Genomic DNA, 13,016 nt, shown 5'->3' on the forward strand with positions numbered 1-13,016 from the left:
AGCCAAATCTGGGGCTGTGTCAATACAGGGAGCTGGAAACTTCTGGGTCTGAAGATCATAGGGGAAGGAGCTCTTTGTTGCCATCCACTGGTGAAATGCAGGAAAAGACACAATGAGCCAGCCTTTATTTGCATGGCTGACATCCACTATGCCGGGTGAACATTTTGGTTAAAATTCATTTAAGTTTAGGAGGTAGGAGTAATGATAATGCTATAAATAAAATAATACTGTTATTATCCTTATTATGGGACTAATGGGCAACAGAACGGTACTTAATATGCCCTGTGTGAAGGTTTACCATAAACAAAACCTCAATCACGTACTGCTGGGGAGTGGGACTGGCCAGGAGCCAAACAGAGAAGGGGTAGATATATCTTGTAAGGAGGAGTGAATCTCTGCTAGTAAGGACTGTGCTCGAGGGGCTTACCGCACACCGATCCTAGGTGCCCTTACTTCATCCAATACTCTGCTTCCTACTAGCTCCCAGGGCTCACCGTACACCCCACCCAACTGGCTCCTTCCCCATCTGCTAGGGGTGTGAGGGATAGGTTCCTGCCTCCCCCAAACCTGGCTCACTGCTCGGGGCACCCTAACTGAAAGATCAGGGACTCGCTCTCCCTAGTGAAAAATATTACACATGTTGGTGCACAAAACTTGACAACTCTAGGGCCAAGTGTGGGAGAGGGAAAGAATGGCCTAAGCCATTTTAGCAGCATGTAAAGCAGCAGTGGATGCAATGGGTGGTGTAGAATAGCCCTCATATACTTGAGAGATGCATAATATTCTAGTGCTTCTGTGAATAGTGGAGAGAAATGAATATTGTGTCTAGCACGTGGGAAGTCTTTATTTTTTGCTTGCATAAACTAAGCAACAATAATTTCCATAATACGATGCTGGGATTGTCGTGTCATGCTGAAGCTTAGAATGTCTGCTGAGTCAGTGTGAAGTGGCAAGAACAGCTACAAGCACGTGAGACAAAATCAGACCTGACAGGATAAGAGTGGAGGAAGACAGGTATATCAGTGCTAGTATGGTGAAGGCCCTTTTTACTATGAACTGAAAAGAGGTTACCTCACCTTAATTAGAGACACCTGACTCCAGTTAAGGGGTTGCCAGTGACATTTCAAAACCCCTCTTCTGCTGAGAGAGCAAGAGGAGGTAGAAGACATAAGTTGCAGCAGTGAGAAAAGGTTTCTCCAAGGTAGAGGGATGTTCCCCTCCCTCTTGGGGAAACACCAAATTTACTTCTGTTTGGGGAACAGCTGGGGACCAGAACCCAGCACCAACGTTCTGGTGGGCACAAGGAAATATATTTATTGTGCATTGTGGGTTTTCTTCAGTAAGAGATCAACTCAGGATTGCCTTGTCAATGTTGAAAATAAACCAAAGATAAGAACTAAAAACCTCCAGAGTAGGCCTGGGTTACTCCTGCCCCCCGTGGTCCCAAAAGCAGGAGGAAGGCAGAAGCTGATGTGTTTCTTGACTTTAGCAAAGCTTTTGACACGGTCTCCCACAATATTCTTGTCAGCAAGTTAAAGAAGTATGGGCTGGATGAATGCACTATAAGGTGGGTAGAAAGTTGGCTAGATTGTCGGGCTCAACGGGTAGTGATCAATGGCTCCATGTCTAGTTGGCAGCCAGTGTCAAGTGGAGTGCCCCAGGGGTCGGTCCTGGGGCCGGTTTTGTTCAATATTTTCATAAATGATCTGGAGGATGGTGTGGATTGCACTCTCAGCAAATTTGCAGATGATACTAAACTGGGAGGAGTGGTAGATACGCTGGAGGGCAGGGATAGGATACAGAGGGACCTAGACAAATTGGAGGATTGGGCCAAAAGAAATCTGATGAGGTTCAATAAGGATAAGTGCAGGGTCCTGCACTTAGGACGGAAGAACCCAATGCACAGCTACAGACTAGGGACCGAATGGCTAGGCAGCAGTTCTGCGGAAAAGGAGCTAGGGGTGACAGTGGACGAGAAGCTGGATATGAGTCAGCAGTGTGCCCTTGTTGCCAAGAAGGCCAATGGCATTTTGGGATGTATAAGTAGGGGCATAGCCAGCAGATCAAGGGACGTGATCGTCCCCCTCTATTTGACATTGGTGAGGCCTCATCTGGAGTACTGTGTCCAGTTTTGGGCCCCACACTACAAGAAGGATGTGGATAAATTGGAAAGAGTCCAGCGAAGGGCAACAAAAATGATTAGGGGTCTGGAACACATGACTTATGAGGAGAGGCTGAGGGAACTGGGATTGTTTAGTCTATGGAAGAGAAGAATGAGGGGGGATTTGATAACTGCTTTCAACTACCTGAGAGGTGGTTCCAGAGAGGATGGTTCTAGACTATTCTCAGTGGTAGAAGAGGACAGGACAAGGAGTAATGGTCTCAAGTTGCAGTGGGGGAGGTTTAGGTTGGATATTAGGAAAAACTTTTTCACTAGGAGGGTGGTGAAACACTGGAATGCGTTGCCTAGGGAGGTGGTGGAATCTCCTTCCTTAGAAGTTTTTAAGGTCAGGCTTGACAAAGCCCTGGCTGGGATGATTTAATTGGGGATTGGTCCTGCTTTTGAGCAGGGGGTTGGACTAGATGACCTCCTGAGGTCCCTTCCAACCCTGATATTCTATGATTCTATGTGGCAGAAAAGATGCTTTGCCACACATGATGGAGAGCTCTTTTTGTTCCCAGTATCATCAGGTTCAGTTATCACTGGCATTCACAGGCCGTTCCCGTATATGTTGCTGCAGGGAGGCACGTGACTTTCTGAATGACATCAGTGCAACACAAGGGACTTTCAGAGAGTGATTAATAATAAGGGATTGGTGGTAATTCCACTGTGTAGGACAACTTCGTATATGACAACGGGTCACAGAGTGAGGCTGGGTGGATTAAAAGGACAGTTGGTTAAACATGCAGCATTGCCAAGTCTTGATACTTTATCGCAAGCCTTGCAGTATCGGGTCTCAGGAGGAAAGGCCCAGCTCTCTGGGTCAGCTCAGGACATGTGAATCTCAGATTTCATTAAAAAAAAAAAGGTTTCTCACTCGTATGATTGTAAAGGAAAGCCCGAAAAAGGGAACCAAGGGCATCCTTAAAATTCAGAACCCCCAAGGTCATTTTAAAGAACCTAAAAGGTATTTTCTTGTAAATTTCATTATTTTTATGCACCCTCATCACTCTTTGGGGCCTGACTCATGATGCTGAATACTTCAGGCTGTCAGAGCTGTCAGCGAGCTATGAAGTTGTTAGCTGCGCTGCTAACAAGCCCTGGTGCAGTCCTTGGTTTCAGGGACAGGCTCATGGCAGAGTGGGGACAGGCAGAGGTACATTCTCAAATTGGGCTCCATCGGAAGTAGGGAGCTGGCATTCTGTGCTCTGTCCCTCTCACACAATTCAATGGGGACACTCACGTGCCTCGAGCTAAGCATGTGCTTAAGTGTTTTGAAGAACTGGGGCCAGAGTTCCCAACAACTTGCTAGATCAAGCCCAAAGGTGAACTCTCGCCTACCCGAGTACGTTCCAAGATGGGCATCTGCCACCACAGTGTAACACCCCCACAGTCACAACAGCAGCATCTCCCCTCTCTTACTTCCCTGCTGGCAAGGGACTGGCTTAGGGTTTTGGTTTTTTGTATTTAAAAGGTGAAACGATCAGGTGCAACTGCAGGAAAGACTCGGTGAGATTTTGTCTGCTGCGGCCACCAGTTGTCTTGGCTGGATTGGTTGTTTCACTGCCTGGTGGAGTTCCTCCAACTCTAGGGAGCGGGTGGGATCTCCATCACTGGAAGTTATCAAGAGCAGCTCAGACAAACACCTGCCAGGGATGGGTTAGTTATTACTTAGTCCTGCTTTGTGTGCAGAGGACTGGACTGGATGACCTACTGAGGTCCCTTTCAGTCCTACACTTCTATGATTCTCTCTCTCTCTCTCTCTTTCCACCATCTGACAGTGTCTGGTTAATGTTTATACCCCAAAGCCTTGTTCTAGCCAAGTACTTAAGCATATGCTTAATTTTAAGGACACTGAGTAGCCTCCACCTACTTAAAGTTAAGCATATGCCTGACAGCTTCACTAGATTGCGGTGCAAATGGATCCATTGTTTTTTAAAGGAATAAACGTTGCTCTCGGGATTTCATCTCATTTAGAATCCTTTAATGTCTTCAAGTAAATATAAAATAGTGTGGCTAAGCAGTTCCAGTAAGTAATAGTTGCGAGCCAAGAAAACCATTAGAAGAGGCAAATATATATTCAGAGGCAATTCACAGCTATCTCACTGTCTGGGTTCAGACCACCGCAGGAAGCGGTGGTATTTAGATTACAGAACACATGCACAAATTCACAGGTTAGCCACACTTCCAAGCATGTTCCCTCAATACAGTTCTGGTGTAAAGTGCTCATAAGAGGAAAACGTTAGCGTAATATACAGCAATCTTCCATTTACAAAGTACATAACAAGAACTGTTCCAAATATAAATAGAATCAAATATCCAACAATCAGAAAGGAAATTGCCCTGTTTGCTTACATGGGCAAAGTGGACCTGAATTCCCTGAGTCCTGCTCTAAAGCAGGTTGCAACACCTGGGTCATGTCTATGCTGGGGCCATTTGTGTTTTTCCTGCCGCTCCAACGGTTCGTACCAATGAAGGGAGATTGTAGCACTGAATGGGCTCCCATGTTTTTACCCCAGCATCCTCTAACCCTGCTCTGAATCCTGTTTACAACTACACTACCAGTGGAGTGTTACAGTCCCGATTTTCCCAAGTGCAGAAACTCAAAGGCTTCACCTCGACTAGGATTTCACGGTGTGTTGTTAGCTAAGACATTATGACATGTTCTAATAGTCTAGTGTAGATATTACCATGTGCCGTATACACCGCTTTGTCTACACTACGACCTTTTAGAAGGCATTAGGAAAGCTCTTAGCTAACACCTTGAACCAGCACTCCTAGGACTTTGTGTAGATCAGGATTTCAAGAAGAGGCACAACCCATTTGCAGCTACAGAGATTTTGCAGCTACAGAGATAAGAAAAGCAGGGCCAGGGGATACTTTAGCACATGCGCTGCACTTTTCCTCTTCAAAGCACTTCAGAAACATCAGTGAATTACGGTAGTTCTCACACCCACCCCTGGGAGGTAGGTAGGTAGCATCTCCATTTCACAGCTGAGTAATTCAGGACACAGAGAGATTGTGTGACCTCAGTCACATAGTAATTCAGTGGTACAGCCATGATGGGAACACAGGAGGCTCCTAGTCCTAACCTACTGCTCCGAAATACGCTTGGAATAACCCTGGTGATCACATTCATTCTGTCTAAAGACGGAGACAACATATGTATGTGGTGAAGCCTTATTTACTTGCAAACACCACGTTAGCCTCCCCCCCCACGGCACTGATGTATTTCCCTACAGACAAATCCTAGGATAGGGTTGTTAATAAATGAATGCAGCTGGGGTCAGGGTTTTCTAAATAGTGCTATTGGGCATAAGCCTGGCATACCATGGGGTACCTTTATCTTTTGCAATACATCAGCAGGTTTTTCATTCACGGAGCCTGTTACTGAGCAGGTCCTGGGCTCCCTCTGCTGGCAGTGTTAGTGACTGAAGGTGTGTGGAGGCAGGGCTACTGCAAAGGACTGTGGGTACAGTGGAGGCATCAGCACATCAGCCAGTGGGGGTGGCTGTTTCAAATTCCTGCGGGGGAGGATGTTAGATGTGCTGATGCCCCAGATCCCCTGCAGGTTGGGCTGCACCAAAGTTTTGTTTTCCTGACATTACCAGCCTCTGGAAATAACGTTTTTGAGTGAAAACTCCCTTCTAAAGACCAAAAGGTGCCACTCCCCACTGTCCTGGGGCTCTAGGTGCTACCCAGCCACCACCGAGCTCACTGTACCAACTGAGATCAGAGAGGGCTTTCACCAACTTAATAGGGTTTCTGGGGGTCCTTTCCTAGCCAGCCGTTTGGCTTGTTTGTCTAGGAAGCTGATGGCAATCTGGATCAGTCTCTTATCCGCAGCGGCATAAGCAGGGAAGCTGATGAGAAAGAGCACCTGCAGTAAGTACAGGACTTGGGTCTGTTTGGAGCACAGGTCTATTGCAGTCTGGAGAAGGACAGGTGGGGGAAAACAACATCTGGTTACTCATCCTTGGTATTGATTCCCAGGCCGCTTTCAGCTCTTAGCTTTTGGCTGCTGGCTTCATTGTAGCTGATCCAATGCTGCACCTCCTCTGGAAGTTCTGGGGAGTCCACCTGGAGGAAAGAGAGGCAGGATAGATTGGTTCAGGGTACAGGTTTTACAGATTCCCTGCCAGTGTCACATACAAAATAACTCAGTTGATCTCCAAATCACCCTCAGTTCAGCAACATGCACTCCTCCCTTTTCTGTCCATTATGTTTCCCACAAGATTTTGGATATCATAGAATGGTAGGACTGGAAGGCACCGCGAGAGGTCATCCAGTCCAGTCCCCTGCACTCATGGCAGGACTAAGTATCAAGGACTAAGTATATCAAGACCACTCGGATTAAACCATGGAGCGCACTGTAAGACTGAAATAAGTTCTTTAAAAAAAGAACACTCCAGGGCTGAAAATCTTACCGATTTTCTACTTGCTGCTCGTGTTTCTTAACTTTCCAGCTCATTATCATCATTAGCAAGATTTCAAAGAGAGCTAACCGATGAGAAAATGCAGCATTATAACAGTAAATATTTTTTAAATCCTAGCAGTTCTTTGGCAGGGATATAAGCCAACTTCTACCTACTGGTGATTAGAAGAAGGCTTTCCTGGGGATAAGTTATTTCGTAACTCCCTGCTGCAAGGAAGGCTTGCACCTTCCTCTGAAGCACCGGTCCTGAGCTTTGTCAGAGACTAGACAGGAACCTCCACGCTGGATCAGAGCAATGGTCCTGCATTGTCCTGGAAGAAGAAATGTTCTTGCTCTGGTGCTCAAAGGCCAAAGTACCTGCTGATCTTGTGTCAAAATCCTCACCAGGGAGGAATCACCTGAGAAGACCAAACTGGAGCCGGACCCAGTATCACTGTTGCCCAGAGCTGTCTGGGGCTTGTGACCTTGCATTGGGAATAAGGAGGGAGGCTGTGGCTGGCTAAGTGGGGCAGTGGGGGCCCTGTGTGGGTTTGCAGAGAGAGGCCGAAGGGGGCCAGAGGGGTTTGTTGTGGGAAGTCCATGGGCATCGAAAAGGGCCAGGAGCACCAAGACGCAGCGCCAGAGTGGAGCCCTGCCCAGGACTCCAGAACTGTGTGTAGACGCATTGCTCAGTGTCTGCCCTCTCAGACTGTGGTACCGCTGGGCCTGGAGGGCCATGTGCAGGCTGCACCCTGGCTGTTTCTCTCCAGCCGTCCCTCTGTAACTCAATATTTCCCTTTCCCATAGTCAGTGCTCTATTCCGGGGGGGCGGGGGGGAGTCTATTTGCTGCGGGGGGGGGGGGGGGAATGTGTGGAACAGGTGCCCCTGGGGCAGAAGGGGCTTTTCCCTGCTGCGTCCCTGTGCCCACCTCTTCTTAGAATAGAATCATAGAATATCAGGGTTGGAAGGGACCTCAGGGGGTCATCTAGTCCAAACCCCGACTCAAAGCAGGACCGACCCCAACTAAATCATCCCAGCCAGGGCTTTGTCAAGCCAGGCCTTAAAAACCTCTAAGGATGGAGATTCCACCACCTCCCTAGGGAGCCCATTCCAGTGCTTCACTGCCCTCCTCGTGAAATAGGGTTTCCTAATATCCAACTTAGACTTCCCCCACTGCACCTTGAGACCATTGCTCCTCGTTCTGTCATCTGCCACCACTGAGAACAGCCGAGCTCCATCCTCTTTGGAACCGCCCTTCAGGAAGGTGAAGGCTGCTATCAAATCCCCCCTCACTCTTCTCATCTGCAGACTACATAAGCCCAGTTCCCTCAGCCTCTCCTCGTAAGCCATGTGCTCCAGCCCCCTAATCATTTTCGTTGCCCTCCGCTGGACTCTCTCCAATTTGTCCACATCCCTTCCGTAGTGGGGGGACCTAATCTGGATGCAATACCCCAGGTGTGGCCTCACCAGTGCCGAATAGAGGGGAATGATCGCTTCCCTCCACCTGCTGGCCCTGCTCCTGCTCATACCAATCCCCGGCCACAGCTGCTCTCTTGCCAGCGTCCTTGCCGGGCGGTTGTGCCGCCCTGGTGCCCGCTTCACTGAGGATGCTCCTGCGCGCACAGCCCCCGCCCGGCCTCACCTGTCTCTGGTACAGGTGCTGCACCAGGCGCCCGGGGCTGCTGCCGGCCACGTGCAGGCGGCAGAGCAGCAGGGCGCAGACGAAGCCGTCGCGGGGGCTCAGGAACCGCTGCTCCAGGTAGAAGGCGCGGGCGTCCCAGCCCAGCAGGCGGGTGCGCACGGCGAAGCGCTCGAAGAGGCGCAGCGGGCGGCGGTGACGGGCGCAGGAGGCGGCCAGCGCGAGGCTGCCCCCCAGGGCGCGCAGGGCGCTGAAGATGCCGCAGCGCGCCAGGTGGGCGCAGCGCGCCAGGTCGGCCTCGCGCAGGTAGCGGGCGTTGTTCATGTGCAGCAGGCAGTCCAGGTCCGAGGGCAGCACCAGGCCCGGCCAGCTCTGCTCCTGCAGCACGTCCCGCAGCCGGGGCTGCAGCCACCGGGCGCGCAGCACGGCCAGCGGCAGGCGCAGCAGGTACCAGGCGTCCAGCAGGCCGAACAGCGCGGCCCCCGCGCCCAGCAGCACCAGCAGCATCGCCGCAGCCTCCCGCCTGCCGGCAGCGTCCAGGGATGCCGGGAAGGGGCGGGACCCAGCAGCGGCTGCTTCCTCCCGGTCCTGCTCCGCAAGGCCCCGTTCCGTCCGCCCCCTTGCACCGCCCCTTTGCCTTCGGCTGCACCGGCCAGCGAGATGGCCCCGCACTGGAGCAGGCGTCTCTCCCCGCCCGCTGCCTCCCCCCCCCCCCGGCTGCTGCCGGCAGCCCGAGCTCCTCGGTCCACGAGGACTATCGCAAGCCCCGCTGCCCCCGCCCTGGCGGTCGGACTTCTTGCAGCGCTGCTCTCCTGCCACCCCTCCCCCGCCGCGCCGCCCCAGTGTGTGCAGCCTTGGCACCCCCCCCCCCCTCTGGTGATTGCAACCCTGGCTCCCTCCCCAGTCCTCTCCCAGCCCTGCGGAGGGTCTCCAGAGGCAGCTTGAGGGCTAGAGCCAACCCCCCTGGGTACGTGATTGAGCCAGGGTCCTTAGGGCATGTCTACACTTGCCATTTAAAGCGGGAAAAGTCCCTTTTTGGGGGGCGCAAACCTCGTGGGAGCGTCTACACTTGCCAATGACTTTTTGCGGTGAAACTCAGAAGTTTCCCCACAGAAGGAAAGCCTCCTCCGCCAGAGGCGTGCAGCTCTTACCGGGGATGCTCTTGCGGCTATGGGCAAGGGAAGACAGGCTCTCCCCCGCAGGCTATCCCACAGTGCCTCGGCGACCAGTCTGGCCAGCGGCTCTGCTGCCCTGACGCCAGGGAAACAGACATCCACCCTGTAAAGCCCCGGGAACTTTGAAACTCCCCTTCCCGTTTTCTTGGCAAGTGCTCAGGTGCCATCTGGCCGGCTGACAATAGCTGCTCCAGGGAGCAAAGGATCCCCAGCTGGAGCAGTGCTGAGCTCCTGGGACTGATCAGTGTTTGGAGAGAGGAGGCTGTGCAGGGAGGCAAGCTGCCCCACAAACACCCCCCCTCTCCCCCTTCCCCACAAAGCCATCTTCAAAATGGAGAGAGCTGCACTGTGGGATAGCTGCCCTAGAGCATCCGGGATGGAAATGCTGCAAATGTAGGAAGTAAGTGAGTACCCAGACCAGGGCTTTACTTTCACCGGTTCCCTATCACCGGTGAAACTGACAGCGCCAAAGCTCTGCAAGTGTGGACAGAGCCTTAGACGAAGTCACCTTTCCAGGGCTTGCCCCGTGACTTGAGCTTCCTGAGCCAAGCTCCCTCTGCAGATGGGCTGGCTGAGATTATGAAGCCAGAAGAGAGCCCTGGGATGGAGTCTGATCTGCTGTATTGGTTCAGATGGAATGTTTGGGCCAAAAAGGTCTTAACACAACCCAACCGTATTCAACAAGGTTTGGGGTTTGGTACACAGAGACCTCAGCTTGCTTAGTACCATGGCAAACCCACCACTGAATTGTTGTTTAACCTTTTTATTAAAGATACAGAAAAGAAGGAAAAAGTTCAAGCATTTGACATGGAAAGCGCTTGAGCATAAGTCAGGCTTTTAACTACATCCTTAACTACATCCCTACATTAACTTTTTCCTTTAGCGGGAGAGAGATTTTAGAAGGAACCCACCCCTTGTCTGACAGTCTTTTAGATGCTATTCAAGACATGCTTTTGGGGGAAAAGTGATGGGCTGGGAGCTGTTAAAATCCAGTCTCATTTCCTGGAAGACAAAACAAGACAAACACACAAAAGGGCAGAGAAAAGAACAGCAAAGAGAGACATTTATCAGGGGGTAGCCGTGTTAGTCTGTATCCACAAAAACAACAAGGAGTCCGGTGGCACCTTAAAGACTAACAGATTTATTTGAGCATAAGCTTTCGTGGGTAAGCTGGGGTGGGGTTTTTACCCACGAAAGCTTATGCTCAAATAAATCTGTTAGTCTTTAAGGTGCCAAAGAGAGACACTGTAGCCTCTGTCTCTGGTGGTAAGTCTCACATGCAACCTCAGAGCTGACAAAGAGGCCAGCACAGGGGCTGATCAGCTGCTCTGAGGCCTGGCAAACTCATGCCAGCATTGGGCTGTTTAGGGCAGTGCTTTTAGTCGCTTCTTTCTGGTCACAGGCTTACAGAAGTGCTGCAAAATGTGTCATCTTGGCTAGCTAAACTAGACTTTTATTATACAGATGGGAAAAAAGAGAAGGATAGAAACAAGAAGAAACATGGCGTTCTATTGGTCGGCCTTTTTGTTTGGATGAATGCAGTCTTTTTGTGCCTTTTCTCAGCAACATTTGTTGTGGTTGTTGTTGTGACATCTTAGAAACTTTCACTTACTTTTTACAGCAGAGCTCACAATCAGGGTGAATTTGTAGGCCCGTTGATTACAACAGACTTCCTGCCTAACACAGGCCATAGGACTTCCCTGAATGTTTGAACTACAGCAGATTTTTCAGAAAAAAAAAAAAAATCCAATCTTGATTGAAAAATTGCCAGTGATTCAGAATCAAGCACGACTCTTGGTAAATTGTTCCAATTCGCCTCTGTAATTACCCTCCCTGTTAAAAATTTGCACCTTATTGCCAAGTCTGAATTTGTCTAGCTTCAACTCCCAGCCATTGGAGCTTGTTCGATTTTTGTCTGCTAGATTGAAATGCCCATTATCAAATTTTAGTTCCCTATGGTCAGATTGTTGTTCCCCATTGGAGGGGGGCAGCTGGTCCCTGGGCAATGGCTTGGAATTGTACAGGAAGAGATTGCAGAGCTGTTGAACGTGACTTTGCTTGTTGGATCCTTCCGCAGACCTGCCAGCCTGAAGAAGAGCCCCACTGGGAGTTCAGGGCCCCTGCCAGCTTCCCCCTTGTACAGACCACGGCAAATAATTTGACATGTTCAGACAATACAACGTGGAGAATTCAGCTCAGCTCATGTCGCCACTTCTGGCTTGGGATCTGCATCCAAAGGCCAGAGAGATAATGTCGAACTCCAGTCTTTACAGTGTAGAGTGGGAAGGGGGAATCGGGACCTTCTTTTAAAAAGGATAATGGTGAGGTTGGTCTGCTCTGGCGTTTAGAGTTCAGACTCTCTGAGGTATGGGCAGGAAGGGGGCTTACCAGTCTGAAATGGAGGGGAAGCAGTAACTGGAGGAGGAGACCTTTCTCTGCCCGAGGCAGCATGCCCCCTCTAATGGTGGGAATCAGCATTTTTCACCCCTAGATCTCAAAGCACTTTACAAAGCTGTGCCAGCGAAGCTGTGTCCGTGTTACAGCTGGGAAAACTGAGGCACGGAGCAATGACCCCATGACTTGAACAGGGTCGCACACGGAGTCAGTGGCAGAGCCATGATGAGAGGGCTGGTCCTCTGCCCTTGCCACAAGCTCGTGCTGTGCCCCCTTGTGGGACTCCAAACATACAGGCCCAGTGCAAGGACCAGCTAGAGGCAGCGTGCAGCAGAGGACAGAGCAGACATCTTGCCCATCAGGTTTCTGATCAGTTTCCATGTGCCAGAGTTCATGGGAGTGACGCTGGACCTTACCCCGGATGGGAAGGTGACACAGAGGAAAGGCTGGTCAAAGTGAAACATTTATAACTGGAATTCAGGGCCTGCTGCCCAGATCTCCTTCCCTCATTTACGTGAGTCATCCTGTTGATTTCAGCGGGGCGGCTCACATGCCAAAGTCTTTGTCATGGGAATGAGAGTGGTGCAAAGTCCAAATTCTCCCTCCTAGATGGGACAGAGCTAAGAATCCCTGGCAAGCCATTTCTGAACTGGATCCGGTTACCCTGGATCTAGTTTTACTGCAGAGGTGGGACAAATGTGCCTTGAAAACATTCTCAAGGGGCGGGGGCGAGGAGGGGGGGGAGATCCTAAGCTGGGTCAGATCCTCAGCAGAGGATGTGCTCCATGAAGACTGGATCTGGCCCAGTAATATATTTCCCTTTTATTTTTTTGGGGGGGGGAGACAGGGGGGCCCGGAGGCAGGTGTCTGAAGCCAACTGGGAACTTGTCTGGGTTTTAGTGCAATTGAAAGTAAAGAACTGAGACTATTAGTTCACGTCTGGCAAAGGGCAGGCAGGTTCCGTACTAGCTGGACCAGCATTTCTGATGTGCACAACCCTCCTGCCCTTCCAACTCTGGGCCTCTCTCTTGAACTGTGCAGCGGGCTTTGCAACCTAGAGAAACTCTCAGATGAGCCCTCAAACTCGTTTCGCTCATTGTTCTAAGCAGCATTTGAAAACCGACCTCTTGGGGTTCAAGCACGCTGAGAAAATGGGAGGTGGAAATTGACATCCCCAGAGAACAAGAAAAGAAGGACTTGTGGCACCTTAGAGACTAACAAATTTATTTGCG

General features: G+C 50.6%; 1 protein-coding gene across 1 annotated transcript; it reads right to left on the bottom strand.

The window, feature by feature from the left end:
* Positions 1–4,135: 4,135 nt before the first annotated feature.
* On the bottom strand, positions 4,136–8,889 carry THEM6 (thioesterase superfamily member 6). The gene is made up of 2 exons (XM_084620568.1): positions 8,219–8,889; positions 4,136–6,241 (listed from the first exon to the last, which is right to left on the bottom strand). The coding sequence occupies exons 1-2, from the start codon at positions 8,720–8,722 to the stop codon at positions 6,128–6,130; spliced, it is 618 nt and encodes a 205-aa protein (XP_084476694.1). The 5' UTR covers positions 8,723–8,889; the 3' UTR covers positions 4,136–6,127.
* Positions 8,890–13,016: the final 4,127 nt, after the last annotated feature.

The sequence above is a fragment of the Lepidochelys olivacea genome, assembly GCF_965140295.1.
Source record: "Lepidochelys olivacea isolate rLepOli2 genome assembly, chromosome: 2".
Taxonomy (NCBI): Eukaryota; Metazoa; Chordata; order Testudines; family Cheloniidae; genus Lepidochelys; species Lepidochelys olivacea.

What these genes read in the sequence shown, in the direction of transcription:
- THEM6 (XM_084620568.1), bottom strand. Translation starts at nt 8,722, where the DNA reads ATGCTGCTGGTGCTGCTGGGCGCGGGGGCCGCGCTGTTCGGCCTGCTG. An exon ending in AGCACCTGTACCAGAGACAG is followed by an intron (nt 6,242 to 8,218) that starts GTGAGGCCGGGC and finishes TCTTTCCTCCAG; the next exon opens with GTGGACTCCCCAGAACTTCC.